Source organism: Phycodurus eques, chromosome 4, assembly GCF_024500275.1.
Source record: "Phycodurus eques isolate BA_2022a chromosome 4, UOR_Pequ_1.1, whole genome shotgun sequence".
Lineage (NCBI taxonomy): Eukaryota > Metazoa > Chordata > Actinopteri > Syngnathiformes > Syngnathidae > Phycodurus > Phycodurus eques.
Window position 1 is genome coordinate 24,408,441 of NC_084528.1, and position 17,616 is coordinate 24,426,056.

At 41.8% G+C, this 17,616-nt stretch overlaps 1 protein-coding gene across 1 annotated transcript in view; it reads right to left on the reverse strand.

Annotated features, from left to right (window-relative positions):
• The window catches only part of LOC133401944 (raftlin-like), an 85,271-nt gene that overhangs the window by 16,911 nt on the left and 50,744 nt on the right, over positions 1 to 17,616 (reverse strand). Inside the window, exons 6-7 of the mRNA XM_061675476.1 lie at positions 16,053 to 16,428; positions 7,910 to 8,128 (exon numbers count right to left, since the gene is read on the reverse strand). Coding sequence (XP_061531460.1) covers positions 7,910 to 8,128; positions 16,053 to 16,428 — 595 coding nt within the window. The remainder of the gene's footprint in view (positions 1 to 7,909; positions 8,129 to 16,052; positions 16,429 to 17,616) is intronic.

Consider the following 17,616-nt stretch of genomic DNA (forward strand, 5'->3'; position numbering starts at 1 on the left):
AAACATGTGCCAATGCTGAAACGTTTCCTCTGCATCACATCCCAGACAGACTGGCCTTCATGACCCTCATCCACTCCCCCCAAACTCCTTGCGTCTCTTGTTATCCCTTTGAGACACACACACACACACACAACACAAAAACAACACACACAACACACACACACGGTCATCCTGGCCGGCCCTGAGTGTTTTCTCATTACTGCCCCGCCATTTCCACACTAATACAGTTTGCCGGAGCCCAGACGCAACACAAGACACTCCACATTTCATTTCGAGACCCCAATAATAGTGTGTGTGGGGGAGGGGTGCCTGGAGCGACAGGAAGGAGGATAGAAAAGTAGACAGACAGTGGGGCATTCATATATTCCCCCCCAAAACCTAATTAGGGCCAGTGTCGTCTCAATTGAAGACGTTTCCGACATCTGCCGGGTCGCCCAAATGCAGACATTGTTCACTCCAAACCTCTGAAGACCCCCCTTACATACTATTCAACCATCCATTTTTTTTTTTGGTCCTCTTCCTATTCTGGAAGTGACTATTCTTGGTCAACCAATCAACACACTGCACTGTGTCCTTCATATACCCTACTCCTGGGCTTGGTACCCCATGTGTTGCTACTCCCTGTGTTAAAGTAGCAGTTGTTTGAAGGTACATAATTACCGTAACATTTGAGCTAATTTCTGTTAGCTTGTCTATGGGGTTCCGTGTAATATGATGATTCATTATTTGGTTTGGTTGAACATGTATGTGTTAAAATACATATAATATATAATGTTGAATTCCTCTTTTGTTAAATTTGTCAGATTTACAGGAAACTTCAACTGGGAGTGACAAACAGCTTGACGCAAGCACACTTTGACTCTTATTTGGAGAACTGTGTCTTTTTGTTTCCTCAAGGAGATGTTAAATGCTAGTCTTCCAGAGAGTAAGAACAGGCGCTAAAGAATACAGTAGACCCCCGCTATTCGCGAGGTATAGGGTACGAGCCAGACCGCAAAAATCCATGAATAATTGATGCTCCTTAAAATTGCCATGAAAAAAAAACACAAAATAAAAACACGAATAATGTAAGCTGGGGGTTGAGTTAAAAAAAACAAAAAAACAACCCCCCCCCCCCCCCCCAAAAAAAAACATAAACAAACACACAAATAAGGGCAGCTTTACATGAATAACAGTGGATAGGTTCCAGAATAAAATCAGTGAACGCGAATGCTGGACTGCGAATATGCAGCCGTCCACTGTATATGTTAGCATTAAGCTAGTGGATTTTCGTTTGGACGCAATTCAGACTCAGATTCATTATTTGGTTTGGTTGTACATTTTGATGTTTAAATATACAATGTTTAATTCTCTTTTGTTTTATGTGTCAGTTTAACAATAACTTCAACTGGGAGTGTCAAACAGCTTAAAGCAAGCACACAGGAGAACTGTGTGAGCGAAAAATTCTTCATTTCCTCAAAGTGATGTTATATGAAAGTCTTCCATTTCTTAACAGCGACAGAGAGATAACAGTTGCTAAGTAATATTTTAAAGTGTGTTTTAATACGTTTAAGTGTCTTTTAATATGTTTAAATACAATAAAAGAAATTACATACAGTATGGTCTCTACATCACGGGAGGGTTGAACGACGTATCTTCCATGATTAACAATTGTTCACTGTAGTATCTTAACTCTCCAATTGCGGTTTGCAATATTGACAAGGTTCATCACCCACACCTTTCTCAATGTTATCAACAACAGCCCCCACCCAGCTCCACTGCAATAATTTTTGCACTTTTAGCAACTCAAAAATTTTACCATTACAAAACCCAAACACTGCGATTGGCTGGCAACCAGTTCAGGGTGTACCCCGCCTCCTGCCCGATGACAGCTGGGATAGGCTCCAGCACGCCCGCGACCCTAGTGAGGAGAAGCGGCTCAGAAAATGGATGGATGGATGGATGGATGGATGGATGGATGGAAAACCCAAACATCCCACCTCTCACAGTACTCACCAAAGCGGTCTCTTTCCCTGTGTCGCTGTTTTGTGCGAAAGGTACTGATACGAAATGGCAGTGTTGAAGTCAACCCTGCGACTTTTCCCCCAGTTACTGTAGTATCAAATTATTTGATTGCGATATGGTCTGTGAACAAAGGTGCATAACACTAGCGGATAAATGGCCACTCTACCTTTCCGCCTCTGATGTGTTAATTTGCCAGCGTGAAAGGGGTTAGAGATGTTCTGGATTTAGTTTTTCCTTGGTAAAGGTCTGCCCTCTGAGTGACAGATATTTACAGGAGAAAACCAGATTGTTGGGCGACTGCTGATGTTTGATGGCAATGCAATGCATTATGGGTGGTTAATCATCAATAAATGACCACGTCAATTGAAAAATGAAATATACATCATTTTGTGCTCATTAGTGCGTGTGCATTAAGAATCTGAGACAGCGTGTGACCAAGTCATGTCTGCCTATTTCAAAATGGAGGCCGGTAGCGGCACTGACAGCTCATCTATGTTTCACATTGTGCGTGTGTCTGCATGTATGTGTGGCTGGTTGTCAGGCTGGTAACCCCTGCTGCCGGGCAGATTGCACATGGCAGTAAACGACAGTACAGTGAAGTAGGGGACAAGGCTTGCCATAATCCTTGAGTAATTGACGACACCCATAAATAGGTTCATAAGGTCAATTGGCTATAGATGCCACAAGATGATGCAAAAGCACCACTTTTGTCTAAATGAAGCTCCTCAACTCAATTCAACATAGTTACCTGGCACCAAAGGTCACAAGATGGAAGAGAAGCACTACTTTTGTCTAAGTGAAGGTCCTCAACTCACTTCAAAAAATATCCTTGGCACCAAAATACTACCAGATGGCAGAAAAGCACTACTTTTGTCTAAATGAAGCAGCGCAACTCATTTCAACATAGTTCCTTGGCACCAAGAGGCCACCGGGTGGTGAGAAAGCAATACTCTTGTAAATGGACTCCAATTATATTGCTTATATAGTCTAAATAAAGCTCCTCAACTCACTTCAACTAAATTCCTACAATGTCACCATATGGTGGAAAAGCACTACTTTTGTGTAACTGGTGCTTCTCAATTCACTTCAACATACCAAAATGCAACATGTAGGCTGCAGGGTAACACTTTGAATAATGGAGGATAGGTAAAAAAAAAAAAAAAAGGACTATGTGAGTTCGCGAAAGCTGAACCACGAATATGCGGGGGTCCACTGTAAACTGATAGGCCCGCTCACTTTGCTTGCTTTTCCTGATTTAACTATGGCGGAGGTGTCAAACTTGTTTTCATGTTAGGCCGCATTGTTTTTGTGGTTGCTCTCGGGAGTCTGGTTATAACAGTGAGACTACATAAATGTATACAGTGAATCACCATGTATTTGTGGTTCAGCATTCGTGAACTCATACATTCAGATTTTTTTATTAATTTTTTTTACTTATCCTTTTTTATTTGCTGTTTTTGTGCTCAGGCCAAAGCAATGATAGTGTTGCTTTGGCGCCGTCTTGGGCATGTAGGTGACAAGGAACTATGTTGGAAGGAGGAGCTTCATTTAGACAAAAATAGACAAGAATTCTGCCTTTATCAAGAGATTAGTTTTCAGTTTTGATTATTACTACGAGATTTAACAACGCATTTATTTTTGTATCTGATATTTCTAATATTTTGGCCATCTCTTGTAGCTAAAGAAGGTAGTAAAAAAAATTAATAACTATAATTATTTCCTGCGTTGGATGTAGTAGTAAAAAAGTAGAAAAGTAAAAGTTGTAGTAGCGACAGTAATGTTTGTGGATGGAGACTAATCCTTTGTTAGTCCTACACAGCTTGTGGTATGTAACAAAGGGATTAGCTCAGTGCCGGTTGCCTTGTCGCTACATAAATGTCTTTTTTTTTTTTTTTTTAGATGTTTGTGATGGGTCTGTATAAATCTGGATGCTGAGACCACACACATTGTATTTGGGTATCAAGAAAACGGAGAGATGCAACAAAGAGGAGACTGTGGCAGCATAATCAGTCACAGGAAACGACAGAAACCCTGTTTCAGTCAGAGTAATCAGAACGTTGGCCATGGTCAGGAAGCCAATTTTATTCAAGACGAGACTGACGGCAGTAAGAACGGATGGTTGCAGCTAAGTCTTTATTTATACATTTTTGTTTCACCAAGTTTTCTTAAACAATTTAAAAACCAAATGTACTTGAAAAACATGAATTTAATTTTAATATGGTAATTTAATGTTAAATAAATTTCAACTTAAAAACATTTACTTTTAATACATTGATTAATCTTTAATTAATTTAATGTTAATTTAATACACTGATTGAATTTAATACAAATATTCAATTTCAGTTTTACAACAATTCCGTTTCAATTTTAATACAATTAAATTTTAATGTATTAATTTGATTCTAAATATAATTTTGTTTTATTTAAAAATACTAATTAAATTTTAATATTAATTTAATCTGAATTTCATACATTTAATTAAATAAAAAACATGTAATTTAAATTTAAAAACAATACAATTTTAATACATTAAAATAATTTTCATACTTTACATCCATCCATCCATTTTCTGAGCCGCTTCTCCTCACTAGGGTCGCGGGCATGCTGGAGCCTATCCCAGCTGTCATCGGGCAGGAGGCGGGGTACACCCTGAACTGGTTGCCAGCCAATCGCAGGGCACATACAAACAAACAACCATTCGCACTCACAGTCACACCTACGGGCAATTTAGAGTCTCCAATTTATGCATGTTTTTGGGATGTGGGAGGAAACCGGAGTGCCCGGAGAAAACCCACGCAGGCACGGGGAGAACATGCAAACTCCACACAGTCGGCGGGCCGGGGATTGAACCCGGGTCCTCAGAACTGTGAGGCTGATGCTCTAACCAGTCGGCCACCGTGCTGCACTTTACATTAAATTGCAATTGTAATACATTCATACAATTTTGATTTAATACATTTATTTATTTGTAAGAATTGGCTCTGGGGGTTTCTATAATATGCTGTCAAATATTACCTCTTTCTTATATGTAAATTATTCCTGCATTTTGTTCAAGCACTTGAATGTCTCATGATCCAAACAACCCAGTTGGCGTAACTTATGTATGAGAAAAAGACTGCATGCACGCCGACGTCAGTGCCAGCATGTTTGTCATCTTTGCCCAAATTTAGAACGCGTGGCGGGCCGAGTGTGGCGCATGTTGAATAGCGGCTCAGGCGTGTGTGTGTGTGAAAAGAGGGAAAAAAAGAATGAAGGAAAGAAAGAAAGGCTGTAAATCCTCACAGCAGCTCTGAGGAGAGATTAAGCTATTCGGCTAACAAAAGGCATAGTCCCGCTTGGCACTTCTGCTGTCACTTCCTCAGGAAACGCAACTCTCGAGAGGCAGGCAGTGGCAACATATGTGTGTGTCCATCCATCCATTTTCTGAGCCGCTTCTCCTCACGAGGGTCGCAGGCGTGCTGGAGCCTATCCCAGCTGTCATCGGGCAGGAGGCGGGGTACACCCTGAACTGGTTACCAGCCAATCGCAGGGCACCTAGAAACAAACAACCATTTGCACTCACAGTCATGCCTACGGGCAATTTAGAGTCTCCAATTAATGCATGTTTTTGGGATGTGGGAGGAAACCAGAGTGCCTGGAGAAAACCCACACAGGCACGGGGAGAACATGCAAACTCCACACAGGCGGGGCCGGGGATTGAACCCGTGTTCTCAGAACTGTGAGGCTGACGCTCTAACCAGTCGGCCACCGTGCCGCCTGTGTGTATGCATATTAATGTTTAATGTGTTTGGCAAATTCAATATGTTTTAAATACCTGCGGCCACAGCTACGTACACACACCCACAAACACACACACGCACGCACACACAAACCCACTCACAGTACATACTGTACAGACGCACAGACGCACACAAATACTCACATGAAAGCACGTGCACACACACAAACACACTCACGCACGGATACACACAAAAATCACACACATTAGCACACGTCTAAACAGAAACAAACTCCCCCACATACACAAATACACACAGAAAAACAAAAACATGACCACACACACATGAACACACACAAACAGTACGCATGTGTATGCAAACAATGGCCCTATTGCACTCTCTCATGTCACGTCACCATGACAACACATCTGTACAAGGAGCATAGGGACGTGCGCTGATGCTCCGATGCAGTGCACTTGCTCCCATTTGTTTCTGGAACAAACTGGATCAGGTGGTGGAAAATATGGTAGAAAAAGATCTGAACACGGGAACATGGCACCAATGTTTGTTTGGTAAAAGTAGACCAATTAGCGCTTTATTGCGGGGGTGAAGTTCCAGACAACCCCTGCAATAGGTGAAATCTGCAAAGTAGTGACCACATCATTTATAGCTATTTTAAAGCTGTATGAACTGCCCCACACTGTTATTAATCTCCCCCACACTCCTATTAATCTCTACCATTCTCTTATAAACACTTTCTATATTCTTAAACACCTTTTAAACTCTTAAACATACAGTAATACACAGTAATACTGAACACTATGTACATTTGATTCCTTGGAATTTATGAATTTGAATACATTTTTCTTTTCTTTATTTTTTTTTTTTACAGTTTTAATGTTTTAGGGTAGGAAGTGTTAATTTAACCCCCAAAAATGACAGCATACACTCAGAATCCCGCGATATGGTGAATTATGTGTGATATAAATATGAAAAATCTGCAATGCACTGAATCCACTAATAGGTGAACCATGATGTATCAAATCCATTTTCCCATTTTAATTGAAAGGCTATTCATTTGTTTCTGCCCCCAAAGAACCACCAAAGGAAAAGAACGAAAAATTGCACTATTGTATGTGTTGTTTGTGTGCCTTTAAGGGGCGTGGCCTCGAAAGGGAGATCAGAAGCTGGAGTCTGAGTCACTTCTTGTGAGTCAGACTCCAGACTTGTCATTTTATATTAGTTTCTTTGACTCTTCGTCATGTTCAATAAATGGCTAAAAGTGCATTGGCGACTGTGGCTGTCCTTGTCCACATGCGAGCGACAGTGTCTGGAGCTCGCTCATATCTCAGATTTTGGGTTGCAACACCAAGAAAGAAAAAAAAATAAATTGACCAAGCGACGGCTTAAAAAAAACTTAAGTTGCAGCACTTCTAAACGCCATCGTTCACACACGGACAAGAGTTGCAATTCAAAGCTGAGCCAAGTTTAACTCTGTTGTAAACAAAAACAGCAGCACCTAAGCATGTAAATGGCCTCGAGGGAATGAAAGAGTGGCGTTTTACCACACGTTCCCTTGAAAGTATTAAAGATAATCTTACGTCTTTTTGATTTCGCGACTTTTATCAATCTTGTTGCAAAGCCACACCCTGAAAATGCAGACTGGCCAATCACCACGCAGAAGTCCGTGAAAGTTTCCCAAAAATTATCCCCCCACACCAGTTTGACTGATTGGGTGGACATGTCTATCATAACAGGATGCAAGCAAATTCAACAGGAAGTCAGCCATTTTGGTTTGACACAGCCATTTCAGTCAAATTCCAGGGTTTGTAATTTGACAAACTCCCACTACGGAATCCGCCCAGAAGGAAGAAGGTATCCTAGGGTAGCAACGCTAAATTGCGACGTTCCGTTCATATCAACTTAAACTTTAATTCTTATTCTTACAAGAAACATCCGTGCAATATTGTCAACAAAAAGTAGGCAAGCTACTCTGTTCTAATCTGTTTCCAGACATTACCTTGCCAGATGAATGCATTACAACTTGTTTACTTTCACTGCCTTGCCCCCCCCCAAACAAAAACACACACAAAGACCGCCAAAGAACGCAAACGGGAAATAGTTTGGATGCCAGCAAGAAAAACCCAGACAACATTGTGACCCCCACACAACAACACATTATTTACCATGAATGTTTCCCAGGTGGAAGTGTCCGTCGACCAACGAGGCTCCATTGTTAAAGTGCTGTGTCATGTGATCCAGCCAGTTGGCCTCCACCTCTCGGATGTCGTCACCGCCGCCGCTGACGCTGCCGTGCACCCGCAGCGGTACTTTGACCGTGTAGTACTTTACCGCACCGCCCTCGCGCACACCCGGGTGGTTATACAAAGCCAGAAGTTCAGCCCCTGTGGAGAGGAAAGACGGAAATGTTACGTCTCGGACATATTCAGATAATGGTGCAAGCTGCTACTGATCCAACAGTCTTTTTAAATATGAAATGTTATCTCTTTCAATACTCTCAGACTTGGTTGTTACCTCCACAAAGGAGGTTGTTTGCAAGGCAGTTTCTTTGCAAGGTAGCATAGTATCACTATTTTCTTTTCAGTAGTAAAAAAGGCAATGTTGACTGGGGATGTATGTACCCATATTTATATTTTGATTTCTTTTTGGATGGTACAGAGGCATACTGAGTTACCACATGGAACCTATTAGGTAAGAAACAGGACACGTAACTAGCCACACACTACTCTGCAAGCAAACACAGTACAGCTCAGCCTCTTGATAGTAGACGTCACAGCTAGCGAACATTTTATATAGCCTCATAATTCATCCATCCATCCATTTTCTGAGCCGCTTCTCCTCACTAGGGTCGCGGGCGTGCTGGAGCCTATCCCAGCTGTCATTGGGCAGGAGGCGGGGTACACCCTGAACTGGTTGCCAGCCAATCGCAGGGCACACAGAAACAAACAACCATTCGCACTCACAGTCATGACTACGGGCAATTTAGAGTCTCCAATTAATGCATTTTTTTTGGGATGTGGGAGGAAACCGGAGTGCCCGGAGAAAACCCACACAGGCACGAGGAGAACATGCAAACTCCACACAGGCGGGGCCGGGGATTGAACCGTGCCAGCCCTCATAATTCAGTTTCCTAAAAACAAAAATTATTGATGTTGCACATTCCTAAAAAATGCTTTCAACTCGTGTTTTGCATTTTTGTTCCCTTACTGTACTGAACAGTACATTTAAAACCAAGGTGCATAGCCAACCATGAGTTCCAGCACAGAATCCTTAGTCTGTTGGTTCATTAAAACAAAGTAAGGACTTCAAAAGAAAAGATTTTGACTTTTGTTTTGCATTTTTCTTTCCTTACTGTACTGAAGCATGTCCTTAAACCCAAGGTACTATAACTACCAATCCAGACTTTTTTTTGGCATGCTGCTACAACTCACAGTCACTTGGGTCATTAAAACAAAGTCAGGACTATGAAAAGAAATGGTATTTGCTTCTGTTTCACATTTTTGCACTTAAACCAAGGTACGTAATCCAACCATGATTTTCCATGTACCATTACAACCCAAAGTCAAAGTCTCAGTTCACTAAAACAAAGTAAGAACTTTGAAAAGAAAACATTTATGCTTGTGTTTGCCGTTTTAGTTCCCTCACCGTACTAAACCGCAACCTTTAAACCAACGTTGATTTCCAACCTTAAGTCACCCGGTTGATTAAAACGAAGTAAGAACTTTGAAAAGAAGTTTTAAGATCATGTTTTGCATTCCCACCCTCCCCCGTTACCTGTCCCCGAACTGTGCCCTTTAACCAAGGGCACAAAACAAAGTCTGAAATTTTGGCATGCTGCGATTCTTTGCTCTGTCTGTTCTCTGTCATTAGCATACACTGCACTTGCAGGATACAGTATGTGCTGATCTGCAAAAATCTGATCTCCCTTGTCGCTTGTCTTCTGTCCTAGCCAAACGTGCAGCGAATTAAAAGCAACTTGAAATTTCCTGCGATTGTTTTTCCAGGAATGCAGCAAGTTAAGAGGGAGCGTTTACACTGTAAGTTAATTTGCGGCCAGACTGAGTGAATAATGCATTAAAGGCTCTGTCGCCGGCTCGCTGTTTACATCAAGAAGAAGTGTATACATAATGCAGACGCCCTCGGGAGGGAGAAGAGAAAAGAGAGAAAGGAACGCACGTGTCCCCATATCAAAGATGAGCAAAGTGGGAGGTTTTTTTCTCCTCTTTTTTTGTTAGTGGAAATATTTTTGCTCTGCACTAAAAAAAAAATATATATATATAAATTGACAAAAGCAGTGAAGCTGAGCGGGTAGCAGATGAAGGAGGCGACTACTGAGTGCACCTGAACCACAGTCAACCAGATGGATGAGCAGAATGGGAGACGACCACACACTAGCCCCACAACACACACGGCCGCATGGTCACACACGCACAGATGCACATGCGCACACACAGATGCATGCACATGCGCACTTAAGGTTGGAAATCAACGTTGGTTTAAAGGTTGCGGTTTAGTACGGTGAGGGAACTAAAACGGCAAACACAAGCATAAATGTTTTCTTTTCAAAGTTCTTACTTTGTTTTAGTGAAGTGAGACTTTGACTTTGGGTTGTAATGGTACATGGAAAATCATGGTTGGATTACATACCTTGGTTTAAGTGCAAAAATGTGAAACAGAAGCAAATAGCATTTCTTTTCATAGTCCTTACTTTGTTTTAATGAGCCAAGTGACTGTGAGTTGTAACAGCATGCCAAAAAAAAAGTCTGGATTGCTGCTTACAGTACCTTGGGTTTAAGGACATGCTTCAGTACAGTAAGGAAAGAAAAATGCAAAACAAAAGTCAAAATATTTTCTTTTGCACTCACAAAAACACAACCACAAGGCACGCACAAACATGCGCACACAAACACACACACAGGTGTGTGTGACACAGGAACACTCAAACCCTTCTGAACACTCACACAAAATCACTAAACACACACACGCACGCTACACAGCACGAAAACACAAACTAACAAATACACACTTAAACGAGCACACACATGAACACAAACCGAATAACACGTACACACAAACACACAACAAAAGCACAAACACATGCATACAGACAAACATGAACACATACTTAAATAAACACACACATATAAAACCACAAAGACACATGAGCACTCATTCAAACAAAAACACAAAGCCACAAACACACACACTAACACGAATACACACTTAAACGAGCACACACATGAACACAAACCCAATCACACATTCACAACAAAAGGACAAACATACACGCATACAGACAAACATGAGCACACTACGTAAATGAACACACACACATAAACCCACAAAGATACATGAACACTCATACGAACACAAAACCACAAACACACACATGAACACACGCACATGAACACATGGACAAACATGCGAACAGGAAGTAACACACACACACACACACTTACAGATGAACACTCACACACTTGGATGTGGCAGCATGGGAGTCAGGGCTCGGTTCCGGTGTCAGCGCATCTACAAAATTTAATCATTTATGAGCACTTCCTGTCAGGGTGGTCCGACTGACAAGGCAGCCGGACGCCAAACTATCCCCCCAAATGTTGACATTTTGTCCAGTCACTGCCGAATTCTCACGAGGCCACGAGCACAACATTGGAAACCGAGCCGGCCAAAGTTATCCCCAAATGACACACACACATACGTCTTCGAGGACTTGTTGTGGGTCGCCAGTTTCATGTAAGCTGTGTTCTACGCCTGATACTAAGCAGTCATACAAAATGTCATACACTGACTGTAAGGAGATCGTTCCTTGCCAGTTATTGATGATAACCAATACACCAAAACACAATAACTAGGAATAATCAGCATTTGAACAACTCTGCATTCCCGGGCAAAGTACAATGGTGCTTTTGAGATACGAATCACCCAACTTAAGGGTTTTTCAAGATGCAGTACAAGCTGTCGTTTGGCCAATTTATTTATTTTGTTGTTCTAGTTGCAAAAATGTTTAATGGAAGTGCTGTATGGTGGTAGTGAGGTCAACTCACTTCACAGCGAGCAGAAGTTTGGCAGATGGTAAACATTTCTTCAAAAAAGAGGCTTCCAGCTGTTTGTTGAACCCCAGTTGAAGTTTAGTGTCAAACTAAACATCAAAGAAAGAGAATTACAAATTATGCATTTAAAACAACCAGAAAGCTTTGCCTTATAAAATTCTATTCACATAATGCGAACAAAAAAAAAATGCGAAAAAACTATGAAAAATGCCATGGAGGGGCTAACGGATAGTATCAATGTGGCAGTGTCATAACGCTTTAAGCAACAGATTTTTGAACACAAATGTTTGAGCAACACATGTAGATAGACAATATAACGATACTCACAGGCCTATAGTATTTATCCTGTGCCAAGAACTACTTAGATTACTACGGCTTACTGAAAAATTGAGACCGTCTCCAGGTACAGTATTTCTGCACGTCTATTGTACTGCACCCAGTTGGCCAAGGCGCACACAGCAGAAGAAGCAGCAAAATATCCACTGAATTGAAGCAAAACGTGGCAAAACTTACATTTCTTTACATTTTATTTAATCATGTCATTTCTGTAAGTTTTTGGACAGTACAATATTATAGAGTGCTAATTTTCTTATTATAGAACACGTTACAAATCTTAGTTTTTGGGGGGAGGATGGAACATATTAATGGCATTTCCATTCATTCCACTGGGTAAAGATGATTTGAGATACGAATGTTTTGAGTTACAAGGGTGGGCATGGAACAAATTAAAAGTACATCTCAAGGCACCACTGTACAAATTTAATTATTATTATTATTATTAATCAGTTTATTTGAAAGGGGACAATGACATTTCATAAAACACATGAAGTACACATGGTTAAAAAAGCCAGAATTAGCCAGAAGGCTAGTTTTCATCTGTAGTCCCCTGGCCATGATGTAAAAAAGCAGTAAAATACATCTACAAGACAATATAATACAGGATACATAATCAAACTATACTATTAAGAGAGAATAAAACCAAAACAATTTTTATCATAACAAAAAAACAACATAACATACTTGTCTTTTAGTGTTGGCAGCTATAGGTGTTAACTAGCCACATTTTCAGTTTTTTTGTATGTTGTAAGCAGTTTAACCTCCTCAGGTACTGAGTTCCACTCACCAGCGCTCCTCACTGACCAGGCTGACTTACTGAAAGTGCTCCTGCGCAGAGGACTGAGACAGTCACCTCTGACAGAGCCTCGAGTGACACGCTCAGAGGTGTTTCTTTGGCTGATGAACTCAGCCAGAGGAGCTGGGGCCAAATCATGCAGTACTTTATAAATCAAATTGAAATCTGTTAAATCTTAAATCTATTGAAATTAATGCTACGGCTTCTCTCACCAGTTATTCATAATAGCCATCAAGGTGTAGAAATAAACAGAACGACTAGAAATAATCAACTGAGTCAGCAGTGCTATAATAATAATCCATCTTTTACATGTTTTCAAACACAAAAACCCACTGTACCTCTAAAAACCACTACTAAAGAAAGCACTGTTGTGGGAGACACAAAGCAAATGTAACAGATTGTGATCTTTAGCATTAGTGTGTGGATGATACTAAAAATGAGGCCCAACAAAAGAAAAAAGAATATGATATCAGATGACGCCCAACCTCTGAGAGTGCAAACTCCAGATGAGCAGATAGTTTACTGTTAAGATAGCACATATTTCTTTTATCTAAAACAGCCTCACCAGCAAATAACATCAGTCTCTTAGCGGGGCCTCACGGTTCAGCGATAATAAAGACAAATAAATTGTCTTTGCTGAGGATGTGTGACCTTCCTCTGATGACACAATGTGTTTTGTGGCTTTCAGAGCCGGAAAACTTGTCTGATCTGTGTTTGCGTTCTAGAGCAGAGCACTAAAATGGTCATTATGGTCTGTTATGCATCACCAAATTATTCATTTACTGCCAGCCATTTTCAAAGCAGTTCCCCATATTGCCAGACCTTTTAGAGCATTTTGACTCAACTTTCTCGACCCACAGAATATTGTGTTCTGTGACAATATAAGCACCAAAACTATCAAACGTAAATGTACGCTCTTCTTTCACTCCCCAAAAAGTTTATTTCTACCTTTTTTTTAATAATCAGTATAACATGGGTTGGTTTCACCAAAAACACCGGTTTCTAACCAGAAGGGAGAAAATTAGCTTTTTGTGAAAACAAACAGAACAGTGACAAAAACAAGGCTGAGAAAGGTCTCTCCCCGTAGCCTCACTCTCCCCCCACCACCCTTCTAAATCGTGCACATATATTCTGTTTTACTTCTGCTAATCTTCATTTCTCTCCTCTCCATTGCTTGCCTCCACCTTTCCAAATGTTTCTGCTCCATACTCTCATCCGCTGTTGTAGGTCACCTTACGTTCCTGCCTCTTCAGGAAGAAAGTGTTCGCTACAGCCTTTTTCATCGAAGTCTACCACCATCTGTCCCTCTAATTTCCTGTCCTACCCATCACTTCTTCATCACGCCAGGTTCCTTCACCAACATGTCCATTAAAATCTACACCAATCACTACTCTCTCCTGCCTGGGATGCCTGAAGTACTTCTTCTAGCTCCTTCCAAAATGTCTCTTCTAGTTGACATAGTACCTGTGGGGCACATCTAGGACATTCTTAACTAACTCTGCCCTTAAGACAACCCTCACTCCATTTATCTTCTCATCTACAGCTTAGTGAAAAATAATTTGAACGCTGAAGCTTCGAGCCAGTCTGCCTTTTCACCTGCTCTTCTGGACACACAGTATGCGATGGGTACTTTTGCCACCTATGTCTGATAACGGCCACCTTGCACAATAGAAATAAACACAAAAACTAGAAAGAATCTACAGTCATACAAGTCCATGGCATACACGGACAGGCATGAGGCTAAGGACAGTGATTTAAGGTATTCATGTTACATTTGTCGAATCTAAGCGAGAGAGCTCTTCTGGGACAGCTCAATCCCAGCCTTCAAAAGCTTTCCCAGTTACATCTCTCCTTCTCTCTCTTGGTGTGCCAACGCTGGCCGTCATGTTCGGGATTAGCGCTGACAAGCCAGCAGAACCTCGGGGCGTTAAAGCAAGGGAACATGGGAGCTTGGCAAGGGGCCTCCCCTTCACATGCCGTCTGGGCTACGGTGAGCCAAGATGAACCAAGAAAGATGGAAGCTGGAGGAGGTGCGGGACTCGGGAAGGATCTTGTGGAGAGGCCCAGATGGAGACACTGTCATGCCATGTAACATACAAGTCACATATTTATTATGCGAAAGCTGTATTACTATAGACACAGTATACATGATCTGTTCTATCAAGAATGGATCTTGAAGTGAAGAAGTGGGTGTCTCCATCTGTTCATGCTTGTACACGGCATTTCTCGATAGACGGGAGGAGTAATTCATGTGAAGCCTGCGAGGAACCCGACGAAACAGTTGCAGATGATTTCACAGACGTGGTCGTGCTAATTAGGATTCTTTTTAAGATTTTATTTTATTTTTTTAAAGCGGAATGATTATTTTTGCAAAAGAGGATTACATCCCAGGGCAGAGTGTTGTTGTGTAATGTTGAGGCAATAGCGGGAAACCAAACTGATGTACTCATGTTTACTTTAACAGCCATAAGACAAGTTTAGGGTCCGTAACCTGTGCTGTGCTTGGGCCCGCTAGAGACGTAATATGTTCGGCTGGTGTGAGTGCTCTGATGTGTACTGAAGTTCGGTACACTTCTCCTCCTATCACACATTTTGGAGAGGTGGACTATGGCACGATTAAAGATCTAGAAGTTCCATACAATGACTGTAATGTGATCATTCCTTGTCAGTAATTCCTTATAACGGCCACCAAGCACACCGTCAAAAAAATGCATAAAGGTGTCTCATGATTAATATGATTGCTCCTTTTGTCAGTTATTCATGATGACCACTACTAGAAATAAACAAAGTAAGTAGTAATAATTCAGAGTCAAAGTTCCGACACATGATTCAAGTGGTTTTGTCCTTTTCAGTGGTTGGACATTTTGACCTTTCATTATGTTAATTATGGCTTGTTAGCGCTTTATGTGACATCCTTATCGCGATTGTTTAGATTTGTCGGGCGGGATAGAAAAACGTCTGGTGTGTCTTTGGGGGTTTACAAGCTGCGCACGGGCAGGAATGATGACCTTTACGGACTCTCCACGGGCCAATTAGTTTAGCGGGTGGGGAAGGGGGGGATCACTTGCAGATGCACGGAACAACAAGACGCTAATCACGGAAACCACTCACCATAGGATCTCTGCAGGTATCTGGTCCTCTGCTTTGAATCCGTTGCGCTGTCCTTGTTGTTGTTATGGCACGGCGACTCCTCCTCCGTCAGCTCCTCGGATATTGGCGATGAGGTGACCGAGACTTCCCCCCGGGCCTCTGATTGATTCCCGGAGTTTTTGCACGTGTTTGTCTCCTTTCCTGGACCTCCGTGGCAGGAAGGGCTGGAGGGGACGGAGGGGCTGCAGCTGCCCAGAGAGCCGAGCACGGAGCTGGGGCTAGAGTGCAGGGACAGCGTGGGGGTGTCTGGTTCTGGGATCATGGTGCAGGGTGCTCCGTAGGGTTCCTGCACAAAGCCCACGAATGTAACGCCCTGGTCGGCCGCGTCCTGGATCTGCTGTTGGGAAGAAAGACACTAGTTTGGTCACAAAGTCATATTACCTCTACGCTATGAAAAGACAGGAAGTCTGCTTTTTTTAGTTTTAAGTCGTCATTTCGGGGTCATATCCATGGATCCTTCCAAGACAAACTGTCACGTCCTTAGTACCCCATGGTAACTTTCTTTTAAATTCTGTCCCCAAAGCCAGTTTTCTTTAGCAGCATAACATTTGGTAGACATGTCTAGCATGAGTAGACCCACAAAAAAGTCTCAACTTTCCATCCCAGAAAAGACAAAAAAAAAAAGACACAAGTCTGCCATTTTGGTTTGAAGCACCCATTTTAGAGTCATTTCCAGAGATTCTTCAAGATAGCCTGGGAGGGCAACATGAACAGTTTTCGAAATTCAGCCCCCAAAGCTAGTTTCATTTATCAGCATGTAATTCGGTAGGCCTATCTATTATGAGTGGACACAAAAATGTCTCATGAAGTCATGCCTAAAAACACACAGGAACTCTGCCACTGTGGTTTGAAGCTACGATTTTGGAGTGAATTTGGACATTTCCAGGGGTCCTTTAAAAACAAACTCACCCTAGAGATTATGTCTGGTTCCTATCACATTTCAAACACGTAGAGTACACGAATAAACAATCCTAAATTGCACATAACGAGACTTATTAATTATTATCCGAACATAGACAATGTTCGGAACATGGCAGAAAAGTTCGACGAATCGCCATAAAACCCCAAACTAATAAGTCAGAGCTTGACCAAAGGTCTGAGGTGTGATGGCGAAGACTCACAGGCGCCAACTACTGGCAGGAACAGGAATGCAATATCAGAGATTTCCTTCAAACTTCTGTTTTTGTTCCTCCCCTCATTTATTTGATGAAATACCCTCCAACACACACGCTCACACGCGTTGCTGTCGACTGGCATTTTCTGTCGATATTGTGATTGTGGCATAGAGACAGATTGAGCCGTTTGCTGTCGAAGAATGTTAATGGGCGTCATTCTCAGCATCGAAACAACACACAGACACACACACATATACATAATCACTCCAATGCTCGCCACCCAGCAAAAAGACAACTGCGGCCCGCCCCACAATCTCCATCTCCCTGATGGAAGAGAATAAAAATAAGGTTATTCACTATGAAATGAAATTGGAAAACAGTCAAATGGCTTCCCGGCCTTATTGCTTCAT